Source organism: Globicephala melas, chromosome X (assembly GCF_963455315.2).
Source record: "Globicephala melas chromosome X, mGloMel1.2, whole genome shotgun sequence".
Lineage (NCBI taxonomy): Eukaryota > Metazoa > Chordata > Mammalia > Artiodactyla > Delphinidae > Globicephala > Globicephala melas.
The window spans coordinates 15,291,915-15,316,171 of record NC_083335.1 but is presented as its reverse complement, the minus strand read 5'-3'; the positions used below and the strand labels follow the sequence as shown (position 1 = coordinate 15,316,171).

General features: G+C 38.8%; 1 protein-coding gene across 11 annotated transcripts in view; it reads left to right on the top strand.

Moving 5' to 3' along the window:
* Positions 1 to 24,257, top strand: part of PABIR2 (PABIR family member 2) — a 95,942-nt gene that overhangs the window by 15,731 nt on the left and 55,954 nt on the right. For 3 of the 11 annotated variants that reach the window (XM_030849097.3, XM_060292496.2, XM_030849096.3), the window contains exon 10: positions 5,196 to 8,020. The exons of 2 other annotated variants lie outside the window; for them this stretch is intronic. In XM_030849097.3, coding sequence (XP_030704957.1) covers positions 5,196 to 5,340 — 145 coding nt within the window. In that variant the 3' untranslated portion in view covers positions 5,341 to 8,020. Of the gene's footprint in view, positions 1 to 5,195; positions 8,022 to 11,213; positions 11,297 to 24,257 lie in introns of those variants that run through there. 6 more of the 11 variants (XM_030849103.3, XM_030849101.3, XM_030849102.3 and 3 more) reach the window with 4 other exon arrangements.

Genomic DNA, 24,257 nt, shown 5'->3' with positions numbered 1-24,257 from the left:
GACCTCTGTGCTGATACTTTTTTTTCTGGTGATTAAAGAGTAGTATTTTTAATTAAAATTTTTTTCTTCCAGTTTTACTGAGTATAGTTGACATACAGCACTGTATAAGTTCAAGGTGTGCAGCATAATGATGTGACTCACGTACCTCATGAAATGACGGCCACAATAAGTTTAGTGAACGTCCATCATCTCATGTAGATACCAAATTAAAGAAATAGAAAAAGAATTTTTTCCTTGTGATGAGACCTCTTAGGATTTGACTTTCTTAACAACTTTCATTTATAACATATAGCCATGTTCATTATCTTGATCATGTTGTACGTTACATCCCTATGTGCTGATACTTTAAAACTCCTATCCCCAAAGTGACAGTGGAACTGGTCATATTTAACTATGTGATCTTAAAAACCTAGAGGTTATACAGCAAGATAATGCTGGGTCTTCGTAAGGTAAGATAGTAGAGAGTAGAGAACAAACCCTATGGACCAGTTTAACCCACACCAAGGGGTAGGGGGATGCCCTGTAGTCTTACCTTATACTAAAATCTGTGCTGGGACTGATAGGGCTGCGGCTGATTTCTAGCGCATTTACCTGCCTGGCATTTATCTGATAGAACCCAATTTACTGACTGGACAAGGCACAAGAGTGGCTCCACCAGATGCGTGATAGCGTGAGTCACACTGGACAACCTAATTTTGTTGTTACTTTATCACTGAATGTTTTAATGATTCCCTTATACTTTCTCCCTTAGTTTTTTTAGACAGAGGGCACTACTTTAGCTGTCATAAGTATTTTTGGTGGTGTGGTTCAAATACTGCCTCAATTGGTATAGTCAGTGGCTGAAATGAATTAGTTTACTTTTGTTTCACGTACTCCTGTGTCCAATTTGAATTGTCTAGGTCCTTTGCTTTCCTGCCATTGTTTGGCTTTGGGCCACTAGTCTAAGGCTCATTAGCACCTCCATCAGAGCTTAAACTAGGAAAGAAAAAAAGAGAGAAACTTAAATTGGACCACGCTTTGTTGCTTTTAGAAGCCCTGGTAGAAGGTTTAATAGCAGACACAGTGAAAATCACTTTTGTACAGTGATCTCTCTGGAATTACAAAATCACGTTAAGTCTTGCTTGTGGGTATATTAACAGTGGGTGATTTGTGACCTGTAGTCACTGCTTCCAGGACCAAGTATAGTAGTGCCAGATTAATTAGAACAGAAACTAAATTTTAGTTTAGTGAAAATACCTGGTTAAAGGTTTACCAGGCTCTGAATTTAAATTGCACTGGAGACTAAATGCAAGTATGCTATTTTTCTGTCAATGAAACACAATTAATATATGTTTACAGTTAATAATTGAGAAGAAATTCTTGAAAAAATATATTCTTGAAAAAATACATGAAGTGAAATGTTCAGACTCATTTTTTTTCTTGGTAACTTCCCCATTAGCTTATTTCTTTAAGGTAATCAACAGCATTAGACGACAGATTTCATGGCGAGTCACGTTCTATGTTTTTGAATGAATACAGGATTCACCTAAGCAAGCAGGTTTTATGGCAAATGGAATCTTTTAACCCAGGGCTCACCATAAGTCTGGTTGGAATAAGAAAGTATTTATATTCAGATTATCTGTTTGGTGGCCAAATTTTAATCTAAGCCTGTTTCTTCCTGCCAAGCAGCAGAGAGTGTGTCCTTCGGCTTCCCAGCCAATATGTGCTTTAGGAAAGTAAATTCATTTTAGTATTAGTCTAGGCAAAATGCTGCAGGAGGAAAATCACATATGTTCCAAAGGCAAATATAAAGGTCTTTTGATTTTCCAACGTCTTAGATAATCTGTGCAACTTTCTTTCAGTACTTTGAATAATTCATATTTTAGACCCATTTTGCCATTTGGTTGAAAAAATACCAGAGCCAGCTAAATTTTCCAAACTTCTTACTTAAAAGTGGTATTATTAATGATGCATTTGACAGCAGAAAGTATAGAGTAGGAGGATTGGGAAATATACTGTTTCCATTTTTATTGGGTTGGCCAAAATGTTCCTTCGGTTTTTAAGTAAAACTAAAAGACACATTTTTCATTTTCACCAAGAATACGTTATTATTGAACAACGTATTCACTGTTTTGTTCCACTACCTTCTGCCATTTTTCAGGCAACTTCATAATTTCATTTACCCAAAACTTTTTATCTTTTTGTGCAAAGCACTGTTCCAGGAGCCTTTTACAGTCTTCCAGGAAATTGAAATTTTTTCCATTAAGAGAATTTTGTAAAGACAGAAATCAATGGAACTCTGAAGGTGCAGTGTCTGGTGAATACGGCGGATGAATCAGAACTTCCCAGCCAGGCTGTAACAGTTTTTACCTGGTCGTCAAAGAAACATGCGGTCCTGCGTTATCCTGATGGAAGATGATGCGTTTTCTGTTGACTGATTCTGGACGCTTTTTGTCAAGTGCTGCTTTCAGTTGGTCTAATTAGGAGCGGTACTTGTTGGAATTAATCGTTTGGTTTTCCAGAAGGAGCTGATGATAGAGGACTCCCTTCCAATCCCACCATATGCACACCATCACGTTCTTTGGATGGAGACTGGCCTTTGAAGTGGTTGGTGGTGGTTCATTTCGCTCGCCCCACGATCTCTTCTTCTGTTCCACATTATTGTACAGTACCCACTTTTCATTGCCCGACACAATTTGTTTTAAAAACAGAACATTTAAATAGAGAATTGCATGCAGAAATACTGGTTTTTTGGTTTTTTTTTTTTTTTTTTTTTTTGCTTAACAAGTGGAACCCAAACATCAAAGTGATGAACGTAACCAAGCTGGTGCAAATGATTTTCAACGCTTGATTTGGATATTTTGAGTACGTCGGCTATCTCCCGTGTGGTATAACATTAATTGTTTACAGTTAATGTCTCGATTTGATCACTATCAACGTCAACTGGTCTACCCGACTGTGGAGTATCGGCCAGCAAGAAATCTCCAGCACAAAACTTTGCAAACCACTTTTGACACATTTGATCAGTCACAGCACCTTCTCTATACACTGCACAAATCTTTTTTTGTGTGTTTCAGTTGTGTTTTTAACCTTTCTTGACATAATAAAGCATAATATGCCGAAAATGTTGCTATTTTCTTCCATCTTCAATATTAAAATGGCTACACAAAAATTCACCAATTTTGATATTTTTTAAATGCACGCTGATACGACAGCTGTCACAACACAGTCTAACAAAATTGTTTCGAATGAAGTTAAAGATGACTAAGCGCTACTAGAGCCATCTTATGGGAAAAAACGAACGAACCTTTTGGCCAACCCGATATTTTTACTTTTCCAAAGCCTATTTGTATTCTGTTTCCATCTGAAAACAATCCACAGGCAAAAGAAAGAAATGACATTTTGAAGAAATATAAGAGTAGAGAAGCTGGGTTGGGGGAAGTTACATTTTATTAAGGGTGGTACAGAGCCCAGAAACTTCCAAATGTATCATAGGTTGCTTAACAGTGGAAATATATTAACTTGGAAATTCATAAAAACGATAATATTAAAGACATAATATTGAGTTTCAGGGCAGTTTAGACCAGGATGAGCTTTTGCAAAGGAGCTAGTGATCAAACTTAAACTAGAACCTATATTTGCTGATTCACAAGTCCTTCTCCAATTCTATGCTTTGTTTCCTTTTCAAAAATAAAAAAGTATGTCTGTGTAGATCCTAAAACTACCTGACTCCCTCGCCAGCTTTCTCTCATCATGTTCTCCTTGCTCCCTGTGCTATAGCCATATTAGCCTGGTTTTGGCTCCTAGAAATAACCTTGCTTCTTCCCCAGCTTTACCCAGTTAAGGCCTACTCATCTTTCAGACAACTGCTCAAATATCACTTTGGGGGAGCCTTGTTCCTCCGTATTCCTCCAAATTAGATCAGGTCACCCATGTTATATACTCTCAGAGTCCCTTATATCTTTACTGCTTTGATCACAAATTATAATTATATATTAATTAGCATGATTATATAACTGTCTGTCTCCTGTACTATACTGTAAATTAGATGAGGGCAGGGATCATGTCTGTCTTATATACCATTGTATTTCTAATAGCTGGCATACATTCTGCACTTGGCAGGTACTCAGTAAATATTAGAAGAAATGTAATGACTGAATGAGTGAATTCGGGCCAGATATACAGCACAGAGCTTACACGTTGTATTGATGGGTATCGTAGCCAGGAAGGCAGCCTCATGTCACATTGTGAAGGCTGGCAATTGTGAACGCTAAAGTCTGTAGCCAGATTCATGAGGCAGGCTGGCTTGATTGTTGGGAGGCCTGGGAGCCGGGGCTGGATGGGTCAGGTGTCCCCAGGCTGGGTTCTAGACGCTCTTGATGACCAGATCAGGAATCTTAGTGGAAGGACAGGAGCACAAGCCAGTTGTCAGGATTCAAGAGGCAAATGGGCTGTGAGGGTATTGGGTCTGTGGATATAGAGCATTCCTATTAGAAGCTTGACTAGAAGTTAACTGAAGGGATCAAAGAAACAAGTCTTTTAGAAATAGGAGGGAGACCTTTGAGTTTTGAAAGCAATAGGAAAGGAAATAGTCTAAGAAATTCATAAAATGAGAAGAACGTAAAAGGCAAATAATGGAGGAAATTAGAAAAAAATGTGTATTTGAGTCGAAGGGCTCTTGGGAGTGGGGAAGTGATAAAATCTAGAGCAGTTGAAAGACTGTTCTGGAATGGAAGGACCATGAAGCAGTATACTTGCTAGAATACTTCCGACAGTCCAGGGTACCTCAACGAGTAACCACTCCTCTTACTCGAAGGCTGAAGGTAAGAAGAGAAGTATAAAAATAAAAACAATTTTTTAAAGAAGAGAAATATAAGGGTAGAAGTCGCTTGAGCGGAAGGTAGGGGAACTCCCTCACGGAAACCATGACATGTCAAGAGGAACACTTACTGGTATGTTGGACCTTCTGGTGCCTCTAGGAGAGCACCCAAATGATACAGAACCTTGCGTGTCTTAACTTGGGATTTCTCTGACGTTGTCCTCTCCCAGGTATCTGAATATAGTACATCCTCTAGTTTTGCTGTTGCTTTTATGCTTTTTATGATTTACCAATGCCGTACTGATCCGTGAGTTCTTGAAACCATGTCATTGCATGTTATGTTTGCCTTTACCCTGATAGATGCATCTGCTTATAATTCTTTTTGCTTTGTCCTCAGTTCAGATATTTTGGATGGCAGTAGTAGCCGCAGTGGCTTGTCCTCAGACTCACTGGCTAAAGGCAGCACAACCGCAGAGGCTCCAGTAGCATGCTCCAATTCATGCTCTCCGTTCATCTTGATGGATGATCTCTCACCCAAGTGACTTACCCATTTCTGATTCAGTGTTCTAACTGCTGTTTCCTGCAGAAAACATTCAGGGAGGAACACAGGGAACTTTGATCCGTAATGAGGATTAAAGTGTTACTGATCTAAACCATTTTGATGCCGTTCTTTTTTGGCACTTCTCTAAAGTTTGATTTTATGAGTGTAGTAACCTTACTTAGGTCTCTTTTTGCTGATCTCATTTTGAGCTAGTAATGTAATCTCAAATACTCATTTTTGATTGCTTAGAGTACATATATATATATATTTTTTCTCAGTGCTTCAAAGAGCACGTATTTTAGAGTCTATACATTTAAGGAAAGCACTAATATGTATCTTCAACAATGGTTCTTTTTCCCAGCAGTGTCATGACAGCTAGAGTTGATCAGAAATTCTCTTGCTTGAGAGATTTTTGTTGTTGTTGTTCTCTGTTGACTACATAAGTCTCAAGTCTCTTTATCTCACAATATTAGATGAGTTGCTTTTGATATAAATTTTTATTTTTCTGCATCAGCTTAAAGTACATTATTTTGTCTCCCTTTCCTGTTTGAGCCGCTTCCTTGCCATTTCTCACAAAGGGGAAAAAACATGTCGTTGCTTTCATTACTGTGCATATTGCTTCTTTGCTGTTGGAGTGTAGGATGCAAGGATTGATTTTAGTGCTGAGAATGTAAACGGACTTAACAGGATGCCGGGATTAGTCACCACAGCTTCTTATGACTAAGCTACCCCAGTTGATATTGTTCTCCTCAAACCTGTTGCCCTAAGGAATATATAAAATATTGTTAATGTTTCTAGGTGGTGTTATCAAGGAGAAGAAATTCCTGCCTTGACCAGATGTGTGGAGCATCTACAAATGAATGAATAATGTTATTTACACACAAACCACTGTGTAGAAAAGTGTACACGGAGCTTGACAGCTTGTCTTGGGTGGTGTAATGAGGCCTGAGGGGCCTTGGGGTTCAGTGTCATGCTGTAAAGATGTATATCATAAGGTAGGGTAGAAAACGGGCTTTATGTGTCTGATTGCCACATACCGTTTTGATTGCTGCTTCTTTCTGATTACTTTTTCGTCATTGGAGTTGTTTGTTTTGTTGTGTGGTGAGTGGTGTTGTCGACTGTATTTTGGTTATTGTGTTGCCCCCAGAATCAGAGTCCAGTTCTTATACATGCTGCCTTATGGGAAGCGCAGTTTAATATCTGTGAGGAAGCTTTTAGGAGCTGCCAAAGTCAATGTCATTGTGCATTCTGCTTTTAAGAAGCTGTTTGAGCTCTCAACAGTGTACATGATAGTAAGTCTGCGGTACCATAAGTTATTTAACATTTAAAAGAGGAAAATCCCGATAGAGCTATTTTAAAAACCTGAGTGTAATCTATTGCCGTGTTATTTATTATTTAAAACTGTGTGCAAAATGTCTGTTGTGATAGATCTCTTTTAATGTTCAGACATCGTGGTTGGATTGTCTGTATTTAACATGCAAATTTGCCTGCTAGGACCATAATATTCCATTTTTAAATGAATGTAAGAAATGAAAACTACTGCATTTGTGTCTTTTGAAGGCAAAGGTCGTTGAATTTTAAAGGAAGATGATGTGCTTTGAGGGTACCCACAGACTAGTAATACTGTAGGGCTTGAAGGGAAACCTATTCTCTCTGAATTATAAGAGAGCATCACTTAGCTTGCAGTAAGTAGTTCTGTTGTAGCATCAGCTGTGTTGTTTATTTTAAATTGTGATAACTGCCATAATGGCCATTAGTGGCTTTATTTCTCATATTGGCTTTCACCTGTGCAAAGTCCATAATCCTTCAAACCTAACATGAATGTATATACTATGAAGATTGTTCTCTAGTATGTCATTTCAAAGAAAAATTACATCAGTGGTATGCAGTGTATTTACTCTGTTTGTGAAAGAACCATGTTAAAAGTCTCTGCCTATATAATACTGAGAGATGGTTTTCTCCTGTAGGGTATTTATCCACCAGCTCTCTACTGTCTTCTTTGCCTTAAAGGGACACTTTTGGCCATCATTTTTTGGCTCTAATTTAGGACTCTTAAGACATAACCTTTAGAATGTAATGATATTTAAATTTATTTTTGAAATTCAGTGGTGGGGTAGAATTGGGACAGGAAAATGCAGTTGTTCCTCTGTTATGAGAACTAGGAGGCAAGGTAACTGACTTTACTGTTTAAGCCAAGGTTCATTTTTATTGTTTAAAGTGACTAGAAAATTAAGTTTGTGCAGGGGTTGTTTCGGATTACGTAAAAGATAGAGATGCTAACCTTCAGGTGAGCTTTGTTGACAGTACTCCTTTATTTTTATATAAAGTCTAATATTTGAAAAGTGATCATTATAAAGTAAAATTCTCTCTTCCTATTCTGATATGATATCATATTTCAGGCTTCTATTTGAAAACAAGTATAAGAGATGATATGATAAGAAAATTTACTAGATGCTCTTTTTGCTTGACTGACATATAATCACTGTGTTTCATGATAACTGCTTTTGGAATAATAATAAGTTTTGTGAACTGCTGACCTTGTGTATATCTTAGAATGCAAACTTAATAAAGTGTGTACACATGCATAAAATTCTGTAAAATTTTTAAGCCTATCCATATCCCAGTATTGCATTCTCTGTGTCTAATTGCAGTCAAGTTTTGAATAAAAGGATATGGGGAACACAAAAGAACTAATAGCTGTTTTGAAGTTTGGGTTGTTTCCCAAAACAAAGAGAAACCTCTCCACATAATCTGTCAAATTTTCAAGAGCATTTTGTAGAATTTGACAATTTACAAGGTTCTTGCCAAGGCTACACATATTTCTTACTTGTTTTGGATTTATTGTATCTTGTGTTTTTTTTTTTACATATTCATAAGACTCTAAATTGTTTTTGGAGCAAGGTGGGGGGGGTGGGTAGACAGGCAAAAAATAAAAGCCTTTCATGCATGACTCAGGCTTTAAACACTCACTCTTCAGTATTTAAAAAATACATGAACTATCTTATTTCACACTTAGAGAAAAGTTGCAAGAATAGCCCAAAGAACTCCCATATATTTTTCACCCAGGTTCCTCAGTTGTTGATATTTAACCACATTAGTTTCACCATCCCTCCCACTCGCTTGTATGTATGTATGTGTCTGTGTATATTTGTATGTGTGTGTCACATTTTTTCTGAACCATCTGAGAATAAGATACAGACATGATACCCCATTACTCTTAAGTGCTTCATTGTAAATTTCCTAAAGACAAGGACATTTCTACATGACTACATTGCAGCTATCAAAATCAGGAAATTAACCTTGATACAAAACTATCCCACCTAGTGTACAGACCCCGTTCATATTTTGCCTGTGGTGCCAATAAGGCTCTTTTAGCAAGAGGGAAAAAAGTTTCCTTCCGGCCCAGGATTCCATCCAGGATTATGTGTTACACTTACTCATTATGTGTCTTTAGTCTCCCTCAACCTGGAAATCCCCCAGTCTTTCCTTGTCTTTTGTGATCCTCATAGTTTTGAGAAGTACTAGCCAGTTATTTTGAAAAATGTCCTTCAATTTAGATTTGACTGATATTTCCTCGTTACTAAATTCAGTTACGCATTTTGGGCAGAAATACCACAGAAGTGGTGTTGTGTTCTCAACATCTCATTGCAGGAGGCACATGGTACCACTTCGTCCTATTACTGGTGACCCTTGATCCTTTGGTTAAGGAGGTGTCTGCTGTGTTTCTCCACTGCATAGTTAGCGTTTTCCCTCTGAAATGGGTAAAATATTTTGTGTGGAAGTACTTTGAGACTATAAATCTCCTGGTTTTTCATCACTTTCCCCCAGTAATTTTAGTATCTTTTGCTCTTTCTTGCCTGCTAGTGTTATGATGACTACCCAATGGTGATTCTCTACTTCCCTTATTCCTTCTACACCTATCAATTGGCATTCTAGTGTAAAGAAGAACTTTCCCTCCTCCACCATTTATTTGATCCTTGTGGACTCGTGGACTCCTATTTTAGTCAGTGGGTTTTTATTCATAACCATGACTTTTTTTTTGATATTCACATCTCAGATATGGACAGTGAGAGTCCCTCCAAGCTGGCTGCTGTGTCCTTTTGGCAAATCTATCATTTTTTGAGCAGTGTTTTACTTTCTGGCATAAGATGTCCCGGATTCATACTTTCCTTGCCCCAAGCCCTGCGATCAGCTGTTTCTCTAAGGAGCCTTGATTCCTTTTAATAGAGAATGGTATTTGGTACAATTACCAAAATATAGGCACTAGGTATAATCACTGCTACTTGAGCATTATGGTTTAAAGTCCCTCTCGGGACTTCCCTGGTGGCCTAGTGGTTAGGATTCTGGGCTTTCACTGCCATGGCCTGGGTTCAATCCCTGTTCGGGGAACAGATCTTGCAAGCTGTGCGGCACAGCCGAAAAAATAATAATATTAATAAATAAAGGCCCTCTCAACACAGAAAATACATGTAAATGTATATTTATATATACACACATATGTATATCTGATCATCTATTAAAGATTCCAGTTCAACACTACCGAGTTCATTCCAGCATCCGTCCTATCCATATTTGTAACTATTCTCGGATAGTGACAAACCTGTTTCCCTTTATCCTCAATACAATTGCTCATTTCTCCTGTATGTAACCAATTTCTGACCCTGACACATCAATGCCCCCTCGGCCCCTCCAGCCCTGGCTGCCTCCATAGGAGGAAGGGAAAGGGAATAGTATTCTAAATACTCAAGTTTTAAATATCCCTTTCTCAGACGCACCCCAGCCATCCCCAAGCTTCTCTTCCTCCATGTTTACCTGTTCACAGCTCATGGATTTCTTATATTCATCAATTTAAAAGTATTTATTGAGCCCTGTGCTGGGAACTGTAAATGCAGATGCAGTCAGTACCTTCAAGGTGACCAGCCTAGTGAAATAAACAGAGGTACGCTGACCATTAGAAGCACCAATTCTAGTGTTTTGGGGAGCACAAAGGGAGAGCACCCAGGCTGTGCTTCTGGAGTCCTTCCCAGAACACTGGGAAGCTGAAGCTGAATCGAAGAACAAACCTCAGGTGGAGGGAGAAGTGAGAGGGAAATCGGATACAGGAAGAAGAGACCAAGGCACTCTCACAGTCATACAAGTAATTTGCTAACATGAGAAATGGGGTTGGAGAGAGAAATAGAGGCACCTCTGGTCTTTCAGGATTTGGGAGTCTTTAGCTTATGTAAGTGGGAGCTATGGGTGTAGACGTAAGAAGGGAGATTTATGGAGAAGAGGGTTAAGGACAAAATCCTGACAAGCATCAACATATAAGAGGCAGGTTGAAGGAGAGCTGGGGTGGCAAGAGGGATAGGAGAAAACCTTGGAGAAACCAGCTAACGCTGTCAGCAAAGCTAAGGAGGGAGTCGTGTCCAGGGTCACTTAAGATGAGGATGCAAAACTTCCCATTGGATCCGATCATTAGGAAGTCCCCTAGAGACTTTCATGAGCGTACTTTTGGTGAGGTGGAAGGAACAAAAGTCAGATTGCAATGGCTTGAATAAACAGGGGTTTAGGAAATAGAGACAGTACAGTCTGTGCCCAAATCTTCTAACTTCATCTTTCCCTTCTTTCCCTATCCGTGCTCAATTACGATACGAAATTGTTCCCATGTTCTCCCCTGTATCCTCAGTGCTGTATCTACAACATAGTAGTCACTCAATAAAATTTTGTTGAACAATAACCCTCCTCCCCCCACTCTAACCCACAGAGGGAGCTGAAAGATAATCACTCCAACCTGTAGAGGGAGCTGAAAGAAAGTCACGGGGGAGGGTTAACCTATAGAAGGAGCTGGAAGAAACTCCCAGAGCAGTGTTAACCACGCACTCTGACCTCTAGGAGGAGCACCAAGCTTCTTGCGTTCCAGGCATTCCTGAGGGAAACTTTCATGAGGAATCTTCATCAAGGAGTACTCCGTCTAGGTAATAGTTATTCATATGTACCTAATATGTACCTTCTGTTTGTGGCATGTGATACCAATTTTCCATTTATGAAAGTGATGGGAAGTGTTCTGTTAAAATAAACTTAGAAAATAATATTTTTAAAGATGTATTTTAAAGATAAATGTTTCAAAGAAAAAGTGAGTTCACTAAAAGAAACATCTTCAGTAAACAGGAGTCTGAGTAATAGCTAGCTAGGTATAGCCAAAATCTTCAAAGTAAAATATAAATCAGAACTTTGATCCAGGAGTGGATTGGATTGGGTCACAATGATGTGTGGAATTGTTGGTATGAAGAGGTTAAAAGCTGTTGAATCTGTGTGAAATGCTCTTTGGGGTGCCTCTTTGGACCCTCTTTCTGGGATTCTGATTCTGCTAGCTCTTCTCCTATAAAGTGTGGTAAGAGAAGTCTGGCATCTCTCCTTTAGCTTCTGAGGAGAAGACACTCCCCCTCACCTTGCAGATCAAAGGGGAACTTGTTTGGGGCTCAGGGAGAAGAGGCCTAAAAAGCACTTGAGGCCTGATTTCCTAGGTCCTGGTTTGCTTGGAACTGAAGGGTTTTCTGGGGACTTTCAGTGCTAACACAAGGAAAATCCTGGGCAAACTGGGACTAGTCAGTCACCCTAAATGGTTTCTTGCCTTCCCTAGGTGTGGTTTTTCTTCAGTTTGTTTCCTTAACCATCTCTTCGGACTAAAGTAGTGGTGAGAGCTTCAAAGCTAAGGTCAGAATGTAGCCCTCAGAGAAAGAAGCTTGTCGTCTGGGTCACTGAGGCCTGCCTGGTTTGGGCAAAAGGAAGTTTTAGTCTAATCCCTTCGGTGACTACACTGAAGTCTGAGGTGAAAGACCGAGCTAGTCAAGCGTTTCTTTGTCTGAATCTATTCTTCAGACATTTATCTCCCTCCAGGACCTATGGGGTTGGATTGGGAGGACGGGGGACTGGCTGTTGTAGGTAGTGGTCACGAATTTTAGGATTTAAAACCCTGATGTTGTATATTTCCTCCTCTAAGACAAAACTAACATTTCATAGCAGTGTTTAAAATTATTTTCTTTTTAAAAAGTGTTTTTCTTCATTATTTTTCTTCATTTTAAAATTATAAATTGTGAAGGGAAAAATTCATTATAAAGTTTAAACCTTATAGAAGTATGCAAAGTAAATAAATGCCTCCCCCCGTAGCCTTTTCATCCGTAGTTTGATTTGTATGCCTAATTACCTTTTTCTCTATATATGTGAACACATTTATAACAGACACACATGCATATTTTCACACTTTTTATTGAAGTATAACATACATACAAAGAAGTGTACAGCTTGATGAATTATTACAAACTGGATGGTCTGTGGAATGTTCTGTGTGATCTGGATGATGGTTACATGGGTTTATTCAGCTTGTGGTCATTCACAGGGGGCGAACGGCTAGAAGTGGGCATTGGGGGCGCCTCAAGTGTTCTGGAGTGTTCTGTGTGACCTGGGTGATGGTTACATGGGTTTATTCAGTTTGTAGTAACTTACAGGGTGGGAAAGGCTGGATGCAGGCATTAGGGAATGCTTCCGGATTTCTGGAATATTCTATGTCAGCCTGGGTGATGATTTATGGGTTCATTTTTAGCAGTTGTATAGTATTCCCATGTATGAACATTCCATAATTTATTTAACTAATCCTTAACTGATGGTCATTTAGGTTCCTTATACTTTATTAGTATACACAAGTAAGATCTTTGTTTCTGTAAGTATTTCTGCAGGAGAGAATCTTAGAAGTGATAAATAGTTGAGTCAAAGGGTATGTGCATTTTATTTTATTATGCTCCTTTTGAAAAGGTAATACAAGTTCAGCATAAAAATTCAAAGAATAAAAAGGGCATAGAGGGAAAAGTCAGTCTTCCTTCTACCCTGGATTCCCAGTCCCATAAGGTCCTTCCTCAGAAGCAACCAGTGTTATCAGCTTCTGGTGGGTTCTTCTGGAGATAGTCTATGTATTGCATATGTATTTGCATATTTTATCGGCATTTCTTTTGTTTAACATCTTTATTGGAGTATAATTGCTTTACAATGGTGTGTTAGTTTCTGCTTTATAACAAAGTAAATCAGCTATACGTATACATATGTCCCCATATCCCCTCCTTCTTGCGTCTCCCTCCCACCCTCCCTATCCGACCCCTCTATGTGGTCACAAAGCACCGAACTGCTCTCCCTGTGCTATGCGGCTGCTTCCCACTAGCTATCTATTTTACATTTGGTAGTGTAGATATGTCCATGCCACTCTCTCACTTCATCCCAGCTTACCCTTCCCACTCCCCGTGTCCTCAAGTCCATTCTCTACATCTGTGTCTTTATTCCTGTCCTGCCCCTGGGTTCTTCAGAACCATTTTATTTTTTTAGATTCCATATATATGTGTGTTAGCATATGGTATTTCTGTTTCTCTTTCTGACTTACTTCACTCTGTATGACAGACTCTAGGTGCATCCACCTCACTACAAATAACTTGATTTCGTTTCTTTTTATGGCTGAGTAATATTCCATTGTATCTTCTTTATCCATTCTTCTGTCAATGGACACTTAGGTTGCTTCCATGTCCTGGCTATTGTAAATAGAGTTGCAATGAACATTGTGGTACATGACTCTTTTTGAATTATGGTTTTCTCAGGGTATATGCCCAGTAGTGGGATTGCTGGGTCCTATGGTAGTTCTATTTTTAACTTTTAAGGAACCTCCATACTGTTCTCCATAGTGGCTGTATCAATTTACATTCCCACCAACAGTGCAAGAGGGTTCCCTTTTCTCCACACCCTCTCCAGCATTTATTATTTCTAGATTTTTTTGATGATGGCCATTCTGACTGGTGTGAGGTGATACCTCATTGTAGTTTTGATTTGCATTTCTCTGATGATTAGTGATGTTGAGCATCCTTTCATATGCCTCTTGGCCATCTGTATATCTTCTTTGGAGAAATGTCTATTTAGGTCTTCTGCCCATTTTTGGATTGGGTTGTTTGTTTTTTTGATATTGAGCTGCATGAGTTGCTTGTATGTTTTGGAGATTAATCCTTTGTCAGTTGCTTCATTTGCAAATATTTTCTCCCATTCTGAGGGTTGTCTTTTCGTCTTGTTTACGGTTTCCTTTGCTGTGCAAAAGCTTTTAAGTTTCATTAGGCCCCATTTGTTTATTTTTGTTTTTATTTCCATTTCTCTAGGAGGTGGGTCAGAAAGGATCTTGCTGTGATTTATGTCATAGAGCGTTCTGCCTATGTTTTCCTTGAAGAGTTTTATAGTGTCTGACCTTACGTTATAGGCATTTCTTAAAGCCACACCTCCACCCCACCAAGATTGTACCAATTTATACTCTCATCAGTAGGGTATGAGAGTTCCCATTACCACTAGAGATGATTCAAGGGTCCTGGAAAGACATGAGGAAAAGAAACAGATTTCATTCATTCACTCATTCATTCATTGGAAATACATTCATGTGTTTAAAATTCTACAGGTACAATAGGGCAGAAAATGAAGTGTCTCCCTCCTGTCTTCATCCCCCAGCCACCATAGCTCCTCTTCCCCACAGCAATTGTGGTTTTATGTTCCTGTGTATCCTTACAGAGAAAGTTTGCATATATGTAAACAAATTCATCAATATATTCTTTTTTCCCAAATTTCACACAGATGGTAGCATATTTATATAAGCTATTACTGTGTAATCTCCCTCTCCTTCCCCCTGAAACCTTAGTGACTTAAAACTAAACAGTTCATTTTTTCTCATGAGTCTGTGGTTGAGCTGGGTGGTCCTGATCTAAAAGAGATTATTGGGACAATTTGGGAAATCTGAATATGGACTGTGAATTAAATAATATTATTTTATCAATTTTTTTCAATTGAGGATTCAAAATTTAGGCTCAAAGGTCATGCAAATTCATTTAGTTTTCATGTTTCTTTAGTTTTCTTTAATGTAGAACAGTCCCCTCACTTTCTTTCATCTTTCATGAAATACTCATTTTGAAGAGTCTGGGCCAATTGTCTTGTATGAGGTCCTGTTGTTCGGATTTGTTGGATTGTTTCCTCATGATTAGATTCAATTAAACATTAGATTAGTTAAATCTTTTTGGCAAGAATACCACATAGGTGATTCCCATTGCATCATATCAGGAGGTACATGATGTCAGTTGTTCCACTGGTGATGCCAAGTTCAGTCACTTAGTCAAGGTAGTGTTCTCCAGATTTCTCCACTGTAAAGGTACTTTTCCCCCTTTGTAGTTAATATTAAATTAGTATTTTAAAAGTATTAAATGTGACCATGTAAATGTCCTGTTCCCCAACAACTTTCACCCAATAGTTTTAGCATCCATTAGTGTTGCCTCCCTGGGTCAGTTTTTAAGATGGTGGCTGCAAAATATTTTACTAATTCTGTCATTCCTTCCACATTTATTAGGTAGCATTCTTCTGTAAAGAAAGCTGCCCCCCTTTTTGCATACCAACGTGTTATAACCTGTTACCTTTATTATATTATACTGGTGCGTGAACAGACAGATCATTGGAGCAAAGCGGAAAGTCCAGACATAGACCAAGTGTAAAATTTAACATATAGTAAAGGTGGTATACCCAGATCACTGGGGCAAAAATGGACTTTTTTTTTTTTTTTTTTTTTTTGCGGTACGCGGGCCTCTCACTGTAGCGGCCTCTCCCGTTGCGGAGCACAGGCTCTGGATGCACAGGCTCAGCGGCCATGGCTCATGGGGCCAGCCGCTCCGCGGCATGTAGGATCTTCCTGGACCGGGGCACGAACCCGTGTCCCCTGCATCGGCAGGCGGAGTCTCAACCCCTGCGCCACCAGGGAAGCCCTGGACTTTTTAATAAATGCTGTTGGGATAATGGATTGCTGTAAAAATAGATAATTTGGTTCCATACCTCACACTGTACACTGGAATAAACTCCAAGTGGATCTAAATGTTAAAAAATGAAACCATGTAAGTAATATAAGAAAACATGGATGAAATCCTTTATAACCTGGGTATAGGGAAAGCCTTTCGAAGTATGACTCCAAATCCAGATACAATGAAAAAGATGGATAATTTCAACTACATAAAAGTAAAGGCTACATAAAAATAGAAACCTGTTGCGTGGCAAAAGACCCCCAACAAAAACAAACAAACAGACAGACAAAAACACCACATAAGCACAGTCGAAAGAAACACAACAAAACTGGGAGAAATACTTATCTAAATGGCTAATATCCCAAATACATATATAAAGAACTCAAATTTCAGAGCGGGGGGTAGGCTAAAACTCACAAGAGGAAAATGGGCAAAAATATGAAAACACAGTTCACAGAAGAAATGAGCCTTAAATATATGAAAAGCTACTCAACTTCACACACAGTATGAAAGATGCAAATATGTTTTTTCAAAATATGCAGTCAACTTGACTATCTGGGTCACTTGGGGAGGAGGGCGAATGGTTGAATGAATGATGAACTACTTGGTCCTTATACTTACCAATGGGGCCTGCCACTTAACAGTCAAACGAATGAATGAATGAATGAAGTGGAGGCAACCCCTATGTTTTCTTTAGTTCCCTCTCCCCCCTTCTGCTTCAGTTCTTGCCCAGTTTCCATATCAAAATCCCTCTCCTAATTTTTCTCCCTAATTTCCATCTTGTGTCCATTTGTTAACTAAAGTAAAACTTCAAGTATGGCCAAGAAGCATAAATTTTAAAAAGTTGCAAGTTTTAAAGGGAACTTAAATGTTAATATCTAAAGTGCTTGAAAAGGTCCGCCTTTCTTATCTTTCTATAATTATTCTCTCATGTACCAAAACAGGAAAACTGAAAAATAATTTATTGTTGAAATCATTCCAGCATTTGTTTGACCTTATTACTAAAACTACTTCTTAGAATTTCGTTGCAAACCTTCAGTACTTTAGCTTTACTTTTGTGAATTAACTTGGGACTCTGACTACCATGACTTTGTTTCCTCAAGAAAACGCTTTGCAGGCACCAAAAAATAAATATACCAATAAACGTTTGAAATGTAGCACACTTGTAAGCTGAGGGCCTGCAGGTTTATGAGTGCCTATCGATTGAATTTGTTAATAAACCCTTAAGCAGTTGTCTTTTTTCTCCCTACCACCAGAAACCCTAGGTGTATTTTTCTATTACACTTAATTTTTAACATGTAGAATAAGGCTTTCTTCAAATGTTGATTTTTTACCTCAGAAATTTAATGAGTCACTTGATTTCACAAGCCCAGAAAAACAGGCTTTCCCCCAGACAGTAATTGTAAAAGGAGCCTCTTGGTAATAGATCCTGTTTTCTCTAATACAGTAATTATAGATTGATCCAATAAACGTTACTTTGAAATTTCACTCAGTTGAAAGGCACTATAGAAAAATCACGTATGTTAGACTCTACAAATCTGCTTTCTCCTTATCTTTGTGTGTCTTTAGGAGTTTTGATGGCCTATATAAATAAGCATGCTGCTTAGTAGCAGTTTACCACAGAAAAACATTTTGCAGGATTTTTTTTAAAGGCTTTGATGAATGTGAATACAAATTGACCTGGGACAACTAGGGGTTTGAGGTTAAAATTGAGGTAGCGGTCGCACTAGAGAGGCTATTAAAAGATACAGTAGGGGCTTCCCTGGTGGCGCAGTGGTTGAGAATCTGCCTGCTAATGCAGGGGGCATGGGTTCGAGCCCTGGTCTGGGAGGATCCCACATGCCATGGAGCAACTAGGCCCGTGAGCCACAACTACTGAGCCTGCGCGTCTGGAGCCTGTGCTATGCAACAAAAGAGGCCACAATAGTGAGAGGCCCGCACACCGCGATGAAGAGTGGTCCCTGCTTGCCACAACTAGACAAAGCCCTTGCACAGAAACAAAGACCCAACACAGCAAAAATAAATTAATTAATTAAAAAAAAAAGATACAGTAGTATCCAGAGGTGTGTGGAAAATGAATTATCAACAAAGTTGTACTGGAGGTATGCCATATCTATCATTTATTCCTTTGGTTAGAGAATTTTTTTGGTAACAGAATATTTTTTGACGATTGTGTGACAATTGTTATTTTTCTTCATTCACTGACGTATGGGAAGAAGAAAATTTAGATTAATATTAATTTCTGCAATAGGAACCATATTTTAGGAGAAGAATAAACATGAACATTAAAAATCCCATAGACATTGTCATGTTAGTACAAACACTAACATGCATCAATTTTGGAAGAATGTGTGTAAACTATTTTCAAATGATTTTTTGTTTGGGTGTTTGTTGCTTTGTTTTTTATAGTGTGTCCTCCTGATTCAACTCGTTTGGCATGTTTTTCCTTAGTACACTATTTTTCAATTGCCATAATGTATCCTTTGTGTTTTTCTTTACCTCATTAACTTTACTTATCCTTTAAAAATCTTCCTCTTCACTCATATATATAACATATTTAGTGCTTATTAGCTAGGACATATGAAAATCCTTTTTTAAATGAGACCATCGCTTTTTGTACCTTATTTTCCCTAGATTTTCTTTCAAACGCATATTTAAAAAACAATTTATTGTCTTGACTATTTATCCGTATCTTTAAAAAAAAATGCCTTCATCTTACAGCTTCCTTTATATATTTATGTTACATATAATTGTAACCTTTGCCTGTTGAGGATATTATGCATGATTTTATTTTTAATAACTCATTAAAATGCTGATATTGACAATTAAAAAAATAAAATCGAGGTAGCAGCCTTTCAATAACTAATTGTAAAAGGACTATACACTCATTGGAGAATATCTGAAAAGTAATGGAAAATTGAAGGCAAAGTTTAAAGTGAAAATTAAAATCACCATAATTACACCAGGTGGAAATAACTATATGTTTGTGGGGTTTTTTCTAGATAATGGAGTGCATACTCTATATACAATATTTTAGTCTATGAAAGCACTTAAAGATAGAGAGTATTTTTTAAAGAAATAGTCATCCAGGGTATTTAGGTTTTATGGGTTTGCACACTACTGTGGTGAATGGTTTGAGAATCTGCGTCTAGAAATCAATTCATAGAAGTCCTGTTTTGATTACCTGCAGATGTCAGTGTGGATCTGAGTGTGGTTCAACAGTTTGTTCCAGGATGTGGGGAGACAGTTTAAGTCCAGTTGTGAACCAGTTGCTTATTGAACAAACACTAGTTTAGTTTGGATGAGAAATGTGAGCTGCAAGGGCCTTAACTCGATGAAATTTCTTTTGACACAATCTTAATAAGCGTGGTATATTCTCTAGTTACAGATGTTCACAGAAGATTACACCCTCTTGTTCTTGCTTCTGATTGCTTGACCAGACTTTCTGAAATTTTTCATAGTGCTAGAGAAGCGGAGTTGATGTTCTTGGGCTTATTCAATTTGACTTCAACCCAGATGGCAAGTCTGGGGGTTATATTACAAGCTGTGTTGGTTTACTTTCTACTGATATCTCATATTTAAACACAAAGTTTAAAACCCATAATTCCTTCTCTCAAAGAGCATTGTCTTTGCCATTCCTTCCAACTTTTCCTTTCTTTTCTACATGATTCCACTCTCATCCAACTTCATAACATACAAAGTCAGAGTGTTTATTAGGCTAGGAAATTGTCAGAGAGACTAGCAGGGGCTCATCATGGCAAAACCCTGTTCTCTCCCGAGCCACAACAAATCACCATCTGTTTCATAAGCTAGCAAGCTTCCTCTCAGCTATAATTTGCTATATATATTGGTACATAAATTGTTGGTAGCTTCTGTTTACCTAGCAACAGAATCTGTTTGGCAGAAGGCTGTGGGAAAGGAGGCTTTTCTTTCTTTTTTTTTTTTTTAAGGCAGTTTCTTCATCTACAAATTTTCTTCAAGTGCAAGAGAGGCAGATGTACTAGCCCAAACAGTCTGCCTTTTATAACATTTTAACCCAAATTGCCTAGTAAATGCTGACTTTGGAGATTATTTTTGCTACTTTGATTACCTCGGATATAACTGAATGCCCTCTTAAAAAATGTTTTTTCTTTTACAAGCAAACTTTGTACAAATCACTTTGAAAGACTGCCTTGACCTTGTAGCTGTCAAAGATCACTGAGTTTGGGGACTGCCCACATCTGTCCAGCGTAAATTTCTCCTGTTTCCCAGTGTTTTGGATTCACTTGTGGGTTTTGGATAGTGAATTTACATTTCAAGAGCACTGGTCAGGAGACAGAGAATCATTGTATGGCATCCCTTATATGTGGAATCTAAAAAAAAAGTCAAACTCATAGAAACAGAGAATGGTGGTTGTGAGGGGCTGGGGGTGGAGGAAATGGCGAGATGTTGGTCAAAGGGGACAAACTTCCAGTTAAAAGATGAGTAAGTTCTGAGGATCTAATGTACCGCATGGTGACTATAGTTAATGATACTGTGTTGTGGACTTAAAATTTGCCAAGAGAGTAGATGGTAAGCATTCTCACACAAAAAAAGGAATTACGGGGCTTCCCTGGTGGTGCAGTGGTTGAGAGTCCGCCTGCTGATGCAGGGGACACAGGTTCATGCTCCGGTCCGGGAAGATCCCACATGCCGCGGAGCGGCTGGGCCCGTGAGCCATGGCCCTGAGCCTGCACGTCCGGAGCCTGTGCTCCGCAACGGGAGAGGCCACAACAGTGAGAGGCCCGCGTACCGCAAAAAAAAAAAAAAAAAAAAAAGAATTATGTTTATTGTTCCTTAACTTGATTGTGGTAATCATTTCCCTGCGTATACATATATCAAATCATCATGTTGTACACTTTAAATATATTACAATTTTATTTGTCAACTATATTTCAATAAAGCTGGGGGGGAAAGAGCATTGGTCAGGACCTGGTGGTCTTTAAATTAAGTGTAACCAAATCAGGCACTATGCAATGTGTTGTCTGCATTACTTTAACTTTCCTTTGGCTGAATAAGCTATATATTTCTACCTATCCACTTTCTTAGCTTTCTAATCAGCAGAGCAACGTGTCTGCTGAAAGAAAAAAAAAAGCCAAAGGGAAAAAAAAGTTCTGATGTTCTCTTCATGTTAGTTATAGACATCGGATGCTGTTAAAGGCTAGAGCGTATTTTTATGCATTCATTTTGAGAAGGGAAGAAGGTGTTGTCCTGTCAACTTCCTTCACAAAACACCAGGCTGTAATTTGCTGTGGGCTTACTGCAGGCTAGTGCCTTGGTGCAAGTGACTGGTTTTCCATTTTGATCTACAACTGTTGTGGAGTTTGCTATGAAAAGGCAAGGCGGAGGTTACTAACCCACTCCTCCCTCCAAAAGAAAAAAAGAAAAGAAAGAGGAAGGAGTCAAAAGGAAAAAGAACTTCTATATTATCCTGAGGTTTTGACACTGGTTATAAGAAAAGACTATGGCAGAATTATTATATAGACAAAGTTCTTTTGGCCAGAGCGTTCCCATGTCTTCCTTTTGTAGTCTTTGTTTCTGCCCCCTTCCATCCCTGACTCTTCACTTGCCCACAGGGTTTCAAGGGACATGGAAATTAATTGGGATAGGAGATAGCTTTCTCTGCCTTCATTGATAATACCAACACTTATTCTTGGCACTCTCCTGTAATGCCAGGCAGGTAGGTGAGGAATTAGCATCTCGAGCCATGAGATTGAGACCCGTTTTCATAGAGCAGATAGTGGAAGGCAAATAAGGGAAGATGAGTTCATCAGAGAAGGGCTGGCAGAAGAAAAGCAGAGGACTGGACTTTCAGGACAGGGGGGAGCGAATGATCAAGGAGGGAAGCTCGTTGTCTCATCTACGCAACATTTCTTCAGCAATGGGATGTGCCAGGGACAAGAGGTGTGAGAAACAGGTTAGAGAGGAGAAATTTTAGAGGGTGATGACTAGGAAAAAATGGTGGAGGATGGCCCAAATGTCTTTGGTGGCTTCTTAGCAGGTACAGAAGTCAGATTGCAGAGGACCAAGAAAAGAATGCAAGCATGAAGGCAAGTATCTATTCTAAAAGTTTGGCAGCATTTAGATACTGGTAGCAACAAGGGTATGACGGTCACTTGTAGGGTAGTTGTTACTGTTGTTGATGATGAGATTGAATAGCCCACGGGATAGGTAAGAAATCAGAGGACCCTACTGAGCACTGCTATCCAGTAGGATTTTCCACAATGATGGAAATGTTCCGTATCTGCACTGTCCCTTCAGGTAATCCCGTGTGGCTATTGAGCGCTTGAAATGCGGCTAGTGTGATTGTGGAACTGAATGTTTAATTTTATTTGATTCTAATTCATTTACATTTAAATAGCCATATGTGGCTAGCGGCTACCATACAGGACAGTGCAAGTCTGGAGGGAGAGGATAAGTGTGGGAGTAGAAAAGTATGAAAGGGTGAATTCTACAGCAGAGACGGAGGGGATAACTTAGAGAGTACTCAGAAAAAAAAATCATCTGACGTGAGAGATATTCTCACATCTCCATAGCTTCAATTTTTTTCAGCAAACTTTGTCAAGCTCATCTACTAAGAATGGGGGTGTTGGAATAAATAGGACTTGGGAACCTGAAGATAAAGACTGGAATATTCACGGTATAAGGTATATAAGGAACAATTGGGCAGTGGTGAGAACCAAGCTGTAGTTGACAGTATGAATTAGTGGTGGGCCAAGTCTAAGGGGCTCAATATGGTGAAATTTGTACTGGGCCAAGTGTGTGCAATTCCATACAAGGTTCATTTCGGAATAAGAAACTAGCTAAAAGGATCTGGAAAAGATTATTATGCGGTTTAAGTTTAGGAAGTTATGTTTAAGTGTATCTCAGCAGCTCTATTACTCTACCTGAAACGTTTCCTGGTAAATTTCATTGTTTTTTTTTTTTTCCTGGTGAGTTTAAGCGTTGATAGTATAAAATATATTTGAAAGAATTTCACTAGACAGGTTGGGTTCCTTCTGCCTGGGTGGTATTTGGTTAGGGTGATCTGCCAGATTCCGTTGCTTGTTGTCCTTGTGAAAGAGTTTGGGGGTAGCTCACCCATCGCTGGTGTAGGGGTGAAGGCGGAGGGAGGCTTCTTTATATCTATAAAAATTATAGCACTGTGCAAATCCATGGCTATTTAACTAACACCCTTTCCAGATGTCCTTGGGGGGCAGGAGCAGGAGATGCTTATTGCAACATATATCCTATTTTGGAAGCTAGCGTTCTTCTGTATGTTAACAGCATCAAAAGAATTATGAACCAAAAAGTTTTTTTTAAGTCCAGGCATAGACCAGTATAGACAGCAGTTTAAAACCTTGATTTTTAAATGGAAATCACCAAGCATAAATTTTTAACTTCAGAAAAAAGTGTGCACTTTGGCTAACTAGTCAATCCTGTGGCTATTTCCATGTAAGTCTTTGATTCTTCTTTTCATTGCACCTTAACCTTCTTGGGAAAGGCTAGTTTATGTCAAAAGCCAATGACGAATAACCCTGGTCAGAACTCTTCCTCTAACCCTAAGATTTAAAATGAGCACAGTGTGTCTCATTTAATACATTCCAATGGCCAGAAAGGGGCAACGTGACTTCTCCATTCTATAGAATTCCAGCCAAGACTTTAAAGAGAAATAAAATACATATAGAATCCTCAACTTGCCAATATCAGACCTAGGTCATTAACTTGCCGGTTGTTTTATCCTTCGAGAAAGGGGATCTGCTGTAAGATATCAAGACATTCCCCCATATAACCCCTGATACCAGAGTATTTCAGCCTGCCCAAGTAACCCCAGTAGCTCCAAGCAAATGAAGTTTCCAAAGATGAGGACGAAATCATGGAGAGTAGAACCTGGCACGCCTCTAAGGTATAAGGAGTAACTCAGAAATTTTAGAATTTCAATTCGTTCATTCAGGCATTTGTTAAGTGTCTTCCAAGAACCCGTAACACTGGTGGTGACGTGGGGAGAGGATGGAGATTCAAGGCAGTATGAGGTCTGGCCTGAAAAGATCTTGTACTCTAACTGACGTATCAGATCTGAAGCTTCTAA